This window comes from Aplysia californica, unplaced genomic scaffold (assembly GCF_000002075.1).
Source record: "Aplysia californica isolate F4 #8 unplaced genomic scaffold, AplCal3.0 scaffold00269, whole genome shotgun sequence".
NCBI classification, from domain to species: Eukaryota; Metazoa; Mollusca; class Gastropoda; order Aplysiida; family Aplysiidae; genus Aplysia; species Aplysia californica.
Window position 1 is genome coordinate 501866 of NW_004797539.1, and position 14348 is coordinate 516213.

The 14348-nt window shown below is 36.6% G+C and overlaps 1 protein-coding gene across 1 annotated transcript in view; it reads right to left on the bottom strand.

Moving 5' to 3' along the window:
- Positions 1 to 219: 219 nt before the first annotated feature.
- The window catches only part of LOC101861666 (spatacsin), a 53465-nt gene continuing 39336 nt past the window's right edge, over positions 220 to 14348 (bottom strand). Inside the window, exons 31-44 of the mRNA XM_005101086.3 lie at positions 13775 to 13924; positions 12677 to 12793; positions 11973 to 12108; positions 11034 to 11176; positions 10156 to 10293; positions 9861 to 9930; positions 9296 to 9469; positions 8470 to 8612; positions 7782 to 7889; positions 7202 to 7370; positions 6712 to 6788; positions 5766 to 5915; positions 3459 to 3610; positions 220 to 2934 (exon numbers count right to left, since the gene is read on the bottom strand). Of these exons, the coding sequence (XP_005101143.2) occupies positions 2754 to 2934; positions 3459 to 3610; positions 5766 to 5915; positions 6712 to 6788; positions 7202 to 7370; positions 7782 to 7889; positions 8470 to 8612; positions 9296 to 9469; positions 9861 to 9930; positions 10156 to 10293; positions 11034 to 11176; positions 11973 to 12108; positions 12677 to 12793; positions 13775 to 13924 (1908 nt within the window). The 3' untranslated portion in view covers positions 220 to 2753. The remainder of the gene's footprint in view (positions 2935 to 3458; positions 3611 to 5765; positions 5916 to 6711; positions 6789 to 7201; positions 7371 to 7781; positions 7890 to 8469; positions 8613 to 9295; positions 9470 to 9860; positions 9931 to 10155; positions 10294 to 11033; positions 11177 to 11972; positions 12109 to 12676; positions 12794 to 13774; positions 13925 to 14348) is intronic.

Genomic DNA, 14348 nt, shown 5'->3' on the forward strand with positions numbered 1-14348 from the left:
TCAGTTTTGATTTTGAGTACAAACTCAGGATTGTGAAAAGTGTATTCATTGTAATACAGCTCAACTTGTTTAAAAAGGTTCACTCTGTCTCCTTTCTACTTTTCCAAAGACCTTTTCAATTGTTTGTTGAAAGGGGGTTTGAAAGAAACATAAATAATTAATGATCAATTGATGAAGTAAAAAAAAAAATCACTATATCTAGATGCGTAACAATATTTGGTAGTTTCTTTCATTTGAAATTTTATTCAACCAACAAGTATCGTAATAGTCTTCAAAACTTGGGGAACTGCCATTACATCAAACACATCGAATTATGATTTTCATTACATTGTGATTTTTAAAAAGTCATTAATGGTCAAGAGAGAAAAGCTATGAAAAATCACACACAATTATGAGTAGGACCACAGCCTTATGAAAGACTTAAGAGAATATTTCTCATGTCAAAATAAATAACAGTAGAATTTTCATGATCTTGAACAAACCGAACATCTTCATTCACACAACAGTTCTTTGAGGACATACCTTCATTCCCTGATCTGCTACAATAATGTACATTCATGTACGGTGTAATGCTTCTTACAGTTAACGGTAATTGTATCAATGTAACACCCCTTTTCAATAATATTGAAAAGTTATTTCAGAGATAGGGCCTTGAATCTAACATCCATCTCCGACAGAATCAAGCCAATAAGGCAGAGCCTTCAAAACTCCCTACACAACCCAAGTTCAATGACACTTCAATGGGAATTTGGACCATTGTCATCTGCGTAAAGCCCAGCATTTTACCAGCTGAGCTAACTGAGTCCCCACTACTACAGAAAGATATTGTTAATTTATTTTGTACACCACCAGGGGCACTGTACTGTGAGGTATAAAATGTTATTCTTTTTTCACAAATATACAAGTAATATTACAGTTTATAAGACAAGCCAACTAAACATATGTAAGCATTGACTAGTGATATAAAATAACAAATTAATATATGAAATCCTAACAACAAAAACATCACCAGTGAAAGGATGGACATCCAACTCTATACATTCAATTTGATTATTTTTAAATTTTAAAATAGAAATATCCTTCATGTCTTAATGTAGATTTCTATCTCATTCTCACAACAAAAACTTTTGGGATCATTCAATTTGAATTTCAAGTTAAAAATTATGTACAAATAAGACTAAGAGTAGTACACCGGATTTTACAAAGGTCATGACATTAACTGTCCAGCTAAGTGAGCAGGATATCTCTTCTCGATTAGATCAGAAGGATCTAACACTCAGGTGTGCGATAAAACTTTGCCATTCAATAATATAAAAAAAAAGAATAAAATGCCACAATAACTATATATTTTAAAAAAAATTGCACCACTGGTAGGTCCTACTTCTTTCTTTACCTCATTTATTCCCATCTATCTTGCTCTTTCTGTGCACTACATTGTCATTATTGTGTCTATTTAATGTGCTTCTCCTCAATCAGACTAAACAGCCATAAACCAAGCTAGTGAAGTTACTATAATTTTGTCTGCAGACCGTCCTTGTTAACTCATTTGAGGTAGTTCGTGCACATCTGAAGGCCCTGAATTAAAAATCGTCTGTCTAGCCATCATATATCGTCACTGCGGAAAGAATCTTGAATTTGTAATCACCATACAAGTACAAGGTAAAGCAGGAAAGGCACAATAATAGGAACAGTCTATGACACTCTTCCATGAAGGAAAAAACCCCTCAAACAAACAATTCCTTCCTGTGATGCCAATCACAAAGATGGACTTTGTGGTTTTGCTTTTCAAACAAAACTAGAATTATAGGAGTTTGTGGGTTATCAAATAATGAATGGCAGAATTGAAGGTGACACAACCGTCTTCCAATTAGAGAGAAAACTGTGCTGATCTCTTATAAAGATATATAAACATTAAAGAAAAAAACATTACCCCTTCCACAAAAAAAATCCCCATCAAACTAGTTCATCCTAAGAAAAGACAAGCGTACAACATGTTTCCATACAAAACTAACCAGAGTTTTTTCTCAGTTGGATAAACTAGAAGTGTATTTTCACAACCCTCTCACTCATCCTCACTTTGAATTTTACGGCAATAATTGCATACTGTACAAGAAATCACAAGACTCAATGAAATGCATTGTAAATAAAACTCATAGTCATGGGTAATGTACACAAGTCACTTAGATACAGACTTCAGCACTTGCAAGAGCAATGTAGACTATTGTTTCACATCTTTAAAACAAAAACCTAATCATAAAAATCTGTATTCAATATTAAATTTTGAGTTGGTTGGCATTCCACATAAATTAAAACAGTTGTCTCAGTATCTCCTTACACACAAAACTTCAAAAACAGTAATATTTATAACATTTTAATAATTAACAAACTCAATAATATCATTTCACAAAATGTTCAGTGTGTACAAAGCATTGCATTTGAATGGGAAATGTATTTGGTTTATTGCAGGCCTACACATTATTCATATCAATGGTGTTATGCTCCAACGTGTAACCAGTTTCTTGAAAATTTTCAACACGCCAAAAAAACCAAAACAACTAAAATTCTGACAAGAGAAAGCACTTAAGTTGGCTCAGCCCGCAGTGCTTTTTCACTACTTATAATTTTTAGTGCATGCTGACTCCTGGACTTCATTGAGGACCTGCAGAATGACCTTGGCAGTAGCCTTGGAACAATAAAAAAGTTGATGTATTTCTTCGAGTTACACTGTAGCAAAACACTATAAATATTCATTTTCACACGACAGTGAGATCTTGAAGGAAACTGCCGGTATCTCCCTTCAACATAGTGCTGACCACGTCTGTGAGGCCCAGCTCTGAGGCCAGTTTGTACTGCATCTGGGCGTCTTTACAGTTTGCCAAGAGCTTCCGGATTGACATTAAACCCCCGGTCGGTTTGACACTAGCCTGCTTGTACCTGGAGGAGGAGGCAAAAGTTGTGTAAGTTGCACAAGCTTACCTTTTACTTTCATAAAGCTTCAAATACACACACACAAGTCTTAGTTTTAAGTCAGGGTAAAGAGAAGCAATTAATATGATAATGCCTTTCCCTGCTCGCACTCTCTTATACACAGCAGTTGTTTCAGTCGAGTAAAGACACAATAATGGTCATTTCGAGCAGGGGAAAAGCAGACACAACAGACAACAGAGGGAAAGGCAGAAAAAAAAGAAGTAAGACCTAACCTGCAGCCACTAGCTTGATTTATTTGCTCATAAAAACAATGCAATGAACACAAGAACAGTGCAGCAAATCATCTGGTAACTTTGTTTTGATTGAGTAAAGAGAACCATACTGATACAAAAGTCATTAAGTGCAAAGGAAAAAGTAAGACAGAAACAAAAAAGAAGGTAACAAAGTAGGACCTACTAGCAGTCCTCTCCAACCATCCACCAACCAGTAATGACTGAAGCAAAGCTCTTAAATGGTACCACAAAATTTACCTTTTCACCACATCTTCCACAATTGTTGGAGTGATCAGAACATGCAGCTTCATCTCCTGCAGATAGCGCAGGTCTCCAGTCACAATCACATTGTTGTAGATGGCCTCAGCCCAGTCTGCACGCCGCTCATACGCATCTGACACTACCATCGCCTGTCACCCCAAAAAATGACATTCTGAATTAGAATCCCCTGTCCTGTATGTAATGTAATTTTAATTTCAAAACAAAAGCTACACTCACTCAAACTAGGAAATGAAAATTAGCAGGTAAAACACAATATCTCATTACTACAGTTGTAATATTTCACGTCGTAATATATAATAAGTCCAAAATCACTATTTGAGTAAATTAATTCTAAATAAAAAGTGCCGGAATTCAGTTTGAAATCTTCACAAATTTGACTCTTATTGTTTCGATAAACTGCCTCAGTTATGATCACTTTTGCTTTGGTATCGTGTGTAAAGTGCCTTCTTTTCGTTTTTATGATTAATTGCCATTTTGAAATCTGGATGAGAATCATGACTTGGTGGAGTTAATTTATTCCAGTTGTTATAAGATGGATCTCTGGGCACAATGAAAGATGCTACAGCAAGTCAGCATGATAATGGTCACATTCTATCGAGAACAATTGAGAATACATAAAGGTGTAACAATAAAACAGATAAAATGAGCTGGAGTTACTCTTAAGAGTTCAAAGTTTCAAATTTAAAAAATCACAGCTGTTCTTACTTCAAAAAGAAACTACAACAATTCTATCTTTTAAAGCTACAATTATCAAAATTTTAACAGTTACTTTACAATAACTCCAATTCTGAAAGTGACAAAATTTCCGATTTTGAAAGAAACAATTTTACTCCTGAAAATGACAAACCAGTGGAGTCTTTCTAAATCGAACACATTTAACACATTGCACCCTAACTCGCCTAGTACCGCCCGAGAATTCCCTTACGCGCTCCACCCTGGCTCGCCCGGAACCGCCCGCGCCGACCTAGCGTCTTTAGAAACGAAGTCTCGCCTTGACAAGACTCCGGGGCTGAGATTTTGATTTGAATAGTTATTGCAAAAAGTTTCTTCTTTTGTTTGATACCGAAACGAAATTTTCGGGCCAGTAGTTTTAGTATTAAAATTAGAGCCGAACGAAGTGCGATCGCGTTACCGACACTTCGAAGGTGTCTCGACTTGTTGAAAAGCGACACAATTGAGTTTGAAAAAGGAAATAACGATGGATTTGAGCAAAAACAAGCATACGACAAATCAGATGACTCAGATTTTGATGAAAACGTAGCAAGAATTTGGGGCGATTCAGACTGATCAGACGTAGAAAATCTAGAATTTAGATCTGGGGCCCGACCGTGAGGGTGAGAGTGAGAGTGACGGGTCGGACACCCCGATTGAACTAAAGTTAGAACATTTTCAACAGTTTGCGCATACATTAAGTTATATTTTCCTTAAACTACATTCATTTTTCGTTTTAACTATTATTTTTTCAGGATTTTTGGAATTTGTTTAGTATTTTTAAAATGTGTTTTTTAAAGGCTTGTATTCACGGGAGGTGGGTTCCTTCCCCTTGCTTAGGATCTAACAATGGACTTCCCCTCAGACCCTCAGGGTGTAATGTGTTAATCTGAAAACACCGATTAACTGACAGGAAATATAATCTACAATTTTTTCTTCTTTGTCTTTATAGGAAAACTATCGATTCGTCAAAATGTTCCTACTTATAAACTGTAAAGAATTTTGAGGGTTATGTTGCTTACATCTTCACTAGCAACCCTAAAGTAACGCAAATCATTATGTCTTAAGAACTTCAAGATACCAAAACAGAAGACAGAAACACGAGAACAAACGTGCCTGATGATGCAAGGATAGCGAAAGTATGTCTATCAGATGGTCATGGCTAGTTCATGTGACAGCATGTGGTGTATTATATGTCTAATGCTCACTTCTCTAGCCTAGCACAGACCATAGTAGAGTGCGCTGATCTACTCTTTCATCTGTTCTGTGTGATCATTCAGCAGATTAAGCAAGCTGACAATGTCGAAGAGAAAACTCAATGCTTACAGCCTGTAGCTCAACTTGCCATTATGGCAAAAGGTAGCCTACATGAGTAAAATAACTTTCAAAAAGTGAAATTCTCGCAAGCATTGAATTCCCAATTTTACAATGTCGACAGTTGTTGCTATTTGAGAAATATCTCTAAACCTAAAACACTATTAAATTGCTGAAAATCCTGTCGGTCCGTCAGATTTTGGTTCATACGGAAACCACTGGAATTCCATTCTAGAATGGTCATGAAAATGAACCTACCTCAATGTACCGTGGATGAGTGTTTATGAAGTTTGTGACTTCGTCTTTGCTCAGATATATCACCACGAGTCCGCTTGACAGAAGCTGCAGCTGAAGGGAGAGAAGTCTTGCCAATTTGATGCATCTTTGAGCTTTTCTCACACTGTTATCCTGGGAGAAATAAACAGACCACAGTTGTGAATTATACATAGATATCATAGTTGTGACATACAAAATGTATCACGATTCAGAAATTAAAAAAATCTATCAGATGTAGAAAACAAAATATATCACAGTCATGAAATACAAAATATATTGCAGTTGTGGAAAGCACACATCACAGCTGTTTGTACCTACCAGTGGCACCCTCTATTTACCTTCTTTCATATAAAAACATTTTTAATTTGTGGAGAAGAAACAATAGCTGGCAGTAGCAGCAATGTGAAATCTGAAGACATTTGAAGATAGGAAAGTACAACAGACAGACACTTTTATGTTCTTTCAATTCAAAGCCCAACATTGTAGTTAAAAAACAACACATCCAGTCTATGTCAGGCCGTAAAGTCCTCCTTGGTGTAACAATACCTACGTAGCTATCATAAAGGATTTTCAAGCAGCAAAGGTTAGGAGAGCCATTCCCTATGAGAGGACATGAATTCTCTTTATACTAAAACAAAATCGACGGTACCTGAACATCTCTAAACTGATAATGATAATGGATCACATTGATATAGCGCATTTCCATGGCGTAACAGCTTGGTATATTTCCGGATAAAAGGAAAAAAATGCACTTATTCAATAATGGTGGCAATAGACAAATAAATACAGTCTCTCTCTCTCTCTCTCACTCACCCCCCCCCCCCCCCCAAAGCATGTACACATACACATGAAAACAAAATGAGGAACCTGGTTCTCTTAAACACTTGCATTTCAAAAGTGTAAGTGAAGTAACCAATATGAGTGTTACCTTCACATAGCTTTCTGCTGCATCTTGAAAATACTGCAAACACTTCTTCAGTAAGTCCTGACACTCTTTTGAATTATCTGAAAATAAAAGACATATATTCGAATCAGTTTATATGTTAAAAAATACAGACCGTCTGAAAGTGCAGTATTCGTGTTAGTCATAGCGGGTGATGAATATGATAAAAGAAAGGAAAACATTGTATATTATTCTGAGCATCAAAATTGCACAAAGCGACATTGAATTACAGACACAATCAATTATAACAAAGAACAACCTGTCTTCTGATCCTCTTTCCCCACCATCTACCTACACTCGCCCCTTATCCAGTGCATCCCTCACACCATCTTACAGACATCCCCCCTCCCCCCCAAAAAAAGACAAATAACCAAGAAACCTCCCCCCCCCCCAATAAAAATAACAAACAACAAAACAAACAAACAAAAAGAAATTTAAAAATACAAAAAAATTGATTCACAAGAAACTGGTTTACCAAGAGATTTCTCTTTCAGATGCTTCATTGAGCGATGTCCACAGGCTTCCAGCATATTTGCAATATCCCTGAACATTGAGAACTTGAGGGCTACCATTGTGTAAGCCTCATTGTCATCGGGCTGGTACCGCTTCAGGTAGTCCAGAATGGCAACCTTTAGTTTGTCTTCCTGATAGGTATAGAAAGAGGAAGGAAGCAAAGATGTAAAAGTTATAAACATTACAGCATGAGCTCAATGAATTCGAAACTGTGATAAGAATGCACCAACTATGGGTAATTGTTGAACTATAGACCTTTTTTTTCTGTAACAGAACAATGTTTCAATCTTTCCTGATGCTTCGGCAAGCATGTTTTATTCCAAAAGAACAACAGTATTTCTCATTATTTCAACAAAAGAAATATTAATTCTCACAAATTAATGACGACTTAAGAGATGACCATGCTTGTGTCTTCCATAAAAAGAATATAGAGGAAAAATCTAAATACTCTAAAATGTCAAAGTATATATTTTGAAAGTATACCAATGATTGTAAATAGCAGAACAGACATTTAATTAACTAGAGACATTCACAAATCTTACCCTGTCCATTCCTTTACGAAGAAGCAGCTCAAACTGGTGATGCTTTTGGAGAGCATGAAACACATACAACATCTCGCTGTATCTCCCAACACCGGTCAAGAGCCGAATCTGAAGATAAATCATAGAATTTTTAGTAGATTAAAATTTTTGATCAGATGGAAAAGCCAGAAAATATCCTGAATTATCATCAACAATCTGAAAAAAAACCCATGATGACATAGTCATATCCATAAACAAATTTTTTATATTTTTTTAAATGATGTATGACAAAATACAGATCTATTCATGGTAAAAATTACTGACAATTGAATAGCTAAAACTTACCTTACCCTAAAGCCTGAACTGTATCTTAGGAGAAATTAAAAATGAAAGGTGGGAAATAAGCAGAGGAGAGAAGATAAAACAAAGGTTACTATCCACACTAAGAAGGTAACCGGTGCTATTTGTTTTGAGCATTTTGGGTAATGAGAAGTACATCAACACAATAAAGATAATTTAGTGTTGCAGGCAAAATCAAGAGAAACAGATATAAAAACTGAGGGAAAGAAAAGAAGTAGGTTTACCAATTGCATCCTCTAACCATCCGCATATTGTATGCAATTTCTTACATGTGTCAGGACTAGAGGGCTATGGTTGTGTTTATACAGCATCCATTATCCCAAACAAACAAACAAGCAACAAAAAGTACCATGAGGGTGAACTCTCCCGCTTCGGCTAGACAGTCACAGCACACTCTGGCTGCACGAAGGACATGAGAAATCCCCTCCATGTTGGATGAGATCGTGTAGCATTCGTGTGACATAACTATCAGCTCTGTCTGGATGGTCAGATCTGATCAGGACGATAACAATTCATATTTTGTTTGTAAATGAACTGAATTGCATCAGTAACCAGAAAGCATAAAGTAGTTCCTTTCAAGGATTTATTAGGTAGGATTAAAAACTACTCTCAACACCAGAGTTGATTACAGAAAAAATGAAACAGGAGGAAAATTTAGCAAAATTTACACAAAATACAAAAATAAGTTTGTTATAATATAATGTGAGTTTGTAAGAGCATGTGGGTGTATGTGATACATATGGGTGTCTGTGAGAATGTGTAGATGTGTGTGTGTGTGTGTGTGCGCGCGTGTATGTGTGTGAGTGTAAACCAACACTTGATGGCAAAATTGTTCAGTTCAGAGAGGTAAGTCCGCAAACGTTAACACAGCACTGAATCAGCTAACAGGGGGGTGGGGGTGTGGGGGTGGTATGGTTAGTTTTACGCCACTTGCAACACAAAAAAGCCATAAATGTGCCAAAGATTCGAGATGATACTACTAGATAGTAACGTACAAAGAAAAGGAGGAGGAGAGATTAGGTTGATAGATGTTTGATAGAAACGAAGGAGCAAACCACACCAGAGCACCTGCCAACCACCCACTGTTGCTTTGACCTCCTTTTTCTACATTCTAAAGCAAAAAAAAAAAGCAAACATTTCTAATGACACGACTCAGAACTCAAATCATAATCCACCTGTAGCTGATAGCTCATTTTTGTCCGGTGCCAGAGATGCCACAGACTGTAAGATGCGATCTCCAAGCAATGCTGTGTTCTCACACAGTTTCAGAAACTGGGCGAAAACCTCCATGCCATCCGCCGGGTTGAACATTAGCTCTACTCCTGAGCTTCCCATGTCCAAATCAAAATCTGCAGAACATGAAAAATTTATCATAATCTTAGATTCTGTTTACTTTTAATCAAGGCATTCGAAAATCTCTGATTACATTCCAAAATTCCATTTACTTAAGAAGAAGCTTTGAAATGTCTAACCTCTAAAGTACACTTTATTATTCTACTCCAAGATCCCTTTTATTTCAAGTAAAGGCATTGCAATGTCTGATCTCTGATAAGATATCCAAGAGGCTAGAATAATGTAGACTCATTTCATCTATGTGAGTGTAGACATCAGGAGTATAGACCCATAACAAAGAAAAATGTGTTTAAACTAAAGAAAAAAAAACATTGTTGAATAATGATACTATGTAGCTCAACATTTTCCTCAAGTTACACAAAAATCTACTTATTTACTCATCATTACCTGAGTCAGTATGGCCTCTCACAAACATTTTTAGCATATCCACAATCGCATCAGCCAAAAACCCTGTCACCTGGAAAAGAAAATGTCAGTCAGTCAAAATTCTGAGACATGAACCATTTAATAAAAAGAAATGACAGTTAATTAACAAAATGACACTTACTTGAATCCGTTAGAGAATACATTTCAGGGGAATATGAAGAACTGCATGTAGAACTGATATCTACATGGGGAATCATGAACTTTAAAGGGTAAAATAGACAGCTGTTAAGTTCTTCCAAGAGTTTTGAGACATTACCTCATCGTCAGACAAGCCACTGGTGACGAGAAAATCTCGAGCCAAAACAAACTTGTTGGGATGATCAGCTCTCAGCAGCTGTTGGAGAGACTCGAATTCAGGGGCCATCACAATGTCTCCATAATTCACACCAAGAATCTGCAAAGATCAGAAGTGATTTTGTCACAATACTCTTCATAGAAGCAATAACTTCATTTCGTCATGTCAGTTATCAATTAAGAAAGGAGGTCTAGGCCTAGGCATAAGACAGTGTAAAGAAAAGACAGAAAAGCTTTCATGTAGAGACTATACACAGAAGTAGGTGCCCCCATTCCCTTTCTGCTGGTGTGCAGTGAGTCTATTTGTTACTTGCCTTCTCAGTTACTTCATTAATCCTCTGCTCTTCACGCAATGATGTCCATAAGGTATCCTCGGGCCGGGAGAACATTATTTGGTCCTATCATTTACCAATTTCATGAGCGAGTTGTATTCTGTTCTTTCCCCATTTCTGGCCAAATACAACCCAACAAGATCCAAACCCAATCAAATCCATCTTAACATACACTCACAGAAGGAGCTTCAAAGTCCAGACAAAATTATAGTTCTTGAGGAAAAAAAAAGGTCCATATTTATTCCCATAATCTAGAGTACCACTGTATACAAAAACTACATTATCATTGTCAAACTAATCCCACTTGCAGAGAACATCAGCTTGGTTCACTGTTTATTAGTAAATGGTTGCCCACTAGAACAAATGCAGTACCCTTTTAAGACCATGATCATTCAAAAGTCAACAAAGTTTTCACTTTCACAGGGTTAGGATAAACAATTGTTAACCCATAATTGACGAAATGTGCTTTAATAGTGAAACCAAATATAACATATTATATGAATCCTACCTCAGCGATCTTGAAGCAAGTGATAATGTGGAGACACACTTGACTGCCTTTCATGCAATGAGAGAGCAATTTTTCCAGAGCTGAGCTGATTTCATTTGAATCTTGTAGGCCAGAATCATCCAAACTGTCAATTCCACTTGAAACTGAAAAAAATAAGATAAAAAGAGTGACTACAAAAAAGAAAAGAAAAAGAAAAAGGAATTCATGTAAGTCAAATGGTTAAAAGTCACCAACAAAAGATTCAATTAAGAATTTTTTTTAATGAATTGATAAATTCTTTACTATATTATGGAATGAGAGAAAAATGAAGTAAATAATAAACAGCTGTAGACTCATAAACTCAAGTGGAAGTTTGGTTTTTGACACACAATTGATAAGCACATGAACTATTGTAAGTAGGATTGTGTAGCTCCATCTTTGAGTTTGCTCTTTTCTTATTAAAGCACACTTTCATAACTTTCACATAATTGGGGAAATACTCATGTTATGCTGTGCAAAAGCAACACACTGAAAAATTCAGGTAAAAAACAAAAAAGACCTACAGTAGCACACTCCTTGAGAGTATGCTTGTGTGTGTCAGGGTATGATTCAGTGAGGGTGTGCATGGAAAGTAACCAAAGTGACACCAATGTGTTCTCAAAGCATATATGTGTGTGTGTGTGTGTGTGTGTGTGTGTGTGTGTGTGTGTGTGTGTGTGTGTGTGTGTGTGTGTGTGTGTGTGTGTGTGTAAGAGTGTAAGAGTGTAAGTGTGCAAGTGTGTTTGAGTATATGAGAATGAGCGTGATTGGCAAACTGAACAACTGTGACACCTATACAATGCATGTGTGCAAGTCAGCTAGCATTTGGGCATGTGTATCTGTGTAAGTGCATGCGTGTTTGAGTGTGTGAGGGTTTGTGATAAACAAAGGAAAAAGAATGTGACACTGAAATATTCTCACCACTGAAAGAGCTGGATAAACTGAAGGAAGAAGAACGTCTTTTGATCCTTCCTATTGCTGTCTTTGAGATAAGACGTCTCATTGCTGGCTCAATGCCATCCAAGCCAATCTGTCTGCTTGCTAAAGCACTGCACGTCTGTCAAACAAAGAAAATAAAATGTAAACCCACATCACCCAAAAAGAACATCAGGATTTTTTTTCTTGAAATATTCTCTGTGTGTCCTAATGAATAATTGGAGAATATTCAAGTCCTCTAAAAAATTTGTCTGAAATAATCTGTCACATAACTGTACAGTCAACATGGTTAATGGTTTAACATTAGCTATATTGGCATCTCCATACAGAGAAGAAGGAGGAGGTGGAGGGCAAAAGAAACAAGCGTGAGGTAGAGCAGAGGGTAAAACAAACAAATGTAAGGTATAGCTGAGGGTAAAAGAAGCAATGTAAGGTATAGTTGAGGGTAAAAGAAGCAATGTAAGGTATAGCTGAGGGTGAAAGAAACAAGTGCTGAAGGTAAAAGAAACAAGCGTAAGGTATAGCTGAGGGTAAAAGAAACAAGCATACGGGATAGCTGAGAGAAAAGAAATAAGTGCAAAGTACAGATGAGGGTAAAAGAAGCAATGTAAGGTACAGCTGACAGTAAATGAAACGAAGATAAGGTACAGTACAATCAATTGCAGAGAAATTCACACTGAATATATTACCTGAATTATGGCTAAGTCCTGGTTGTAATGGCCAAACACAGCAGCCACTTGGCTGCATTCACCGATGAGTCCACAATCTAGGTGAGACCCCATGAGAGAATCGAGCACTTCAAGCTCCTGTTGAGAAACATTCAGTCCTTTGATTATTACATAATATTTTCAGTGTACGAGAGAGCATTTACCCATATTTGATAATTTAAAAGTGATTTTTACAAAAAGGAAAAGTTGCTAAGACAGCATTAACAAGAACAACAATGAAAGCAGTAAAACAAGCTCCTGTTTTACAGCAAGTAAATAAAATAACAAAGCCCTCTTACTTTCGCATCTACCTCATAGAGTCTTATGGGCTGAAGGCAAAGAAACTGTTGAACTCATTTGCTCTCTGTATAAGGGCTGAACTATTGAGCATTATTGAAATTTTAGGCCATTCCCAAAGGAAGGACATTTCTCGTTCTAAAGCACAGAAGAATTGTAAATGGGCGGATCCAACAATGTCATGCTCATAACTGCGCCTAAACTAAAACAGGGAACTGCTGCTTTTTCTTTCCTAATCCTTACTATCGTCATTTTCCTCTACTCCTTTTGTATGTTTGTCACACTCTTGAGAACCGCTATTTCCGGGACGCCTTGATAGTCGAAGCAGACTTTGTGCTGTTGAAGCTAGAGAGGTGAGCAGAGTAAATCTTATTCCCTGTAAAGACTTCTCTGTAGACATCCACCCCTTGGCGCTCATATGAACTTATGCAGTTGCGAGCGCCGTAAATCTCTACTAAAACAATGACATGCCTTTTACATTTTTTGGTAAAGATCTACTTTGGAGCTGCATTGGGCCATTTATCAATTATCGTTTTCTTGCAGAGGAAGGACAAGGCTACAAGGTGTAGGCAGATGCCCAGGGCGAAATTTGAATACAAGTTGTAAAAGAAACACAGGACAGACATCTTTGAAGAAAAATTGCAAATAGCTTATGCTTATTTGGAAGTTAGAATGTAAGAGAGAGAACCTTCTTTTTTTTCCAGTAAATAGAATTTGTTATAAAATAGCTGATACATAAAGTACCAAAGTTTTATCATTGTGACATATTCCCTCTACCATCACCTGAGTAGTCAAATCCTCCTGAGAGTCAGAGAGCTCGTGAGGAACTGTCAACCCTCGCAACAGCTCAGACTTCAAATCCTTCTTTGATGCTGTGTTCAGGGGGACATCATCGAATATCAAGTCCAGAGAATCCACTTCAGTCACAGACACCTATTTGGGTAAATACACGGAATCCATCAAAGCTATAGATCTACTTATCCCTCATATAAATAACAAATCTTTTCAAAGGAGAAAAAAATGAGGAATTATAATATCTTTTAAAGGTATACTAGTTTCATTAACGGAAAATTTAAAAAAGCCATTTCTTAAAATAAAAATTTATTCTATCTATTAGAAAAATTTCAAAGCCAGGCAAGGCCGATCTGAGTTATGAGAGCACATCTTTTACTCCACTCCTCGTTTTTTTAGAGTACTTGGTAAAAACATCACATACAAAGTACTAAAAAATGAATAAAAAGTTTAACTGCAACCAAAAAATGCTTTAAAATTCAAAGAAACTCCTGCAAACTCATGAATATTGAAATCATTTAAATGTTTAACTGCACAAATAATCAAAGAAAAAAATAATCTCAAC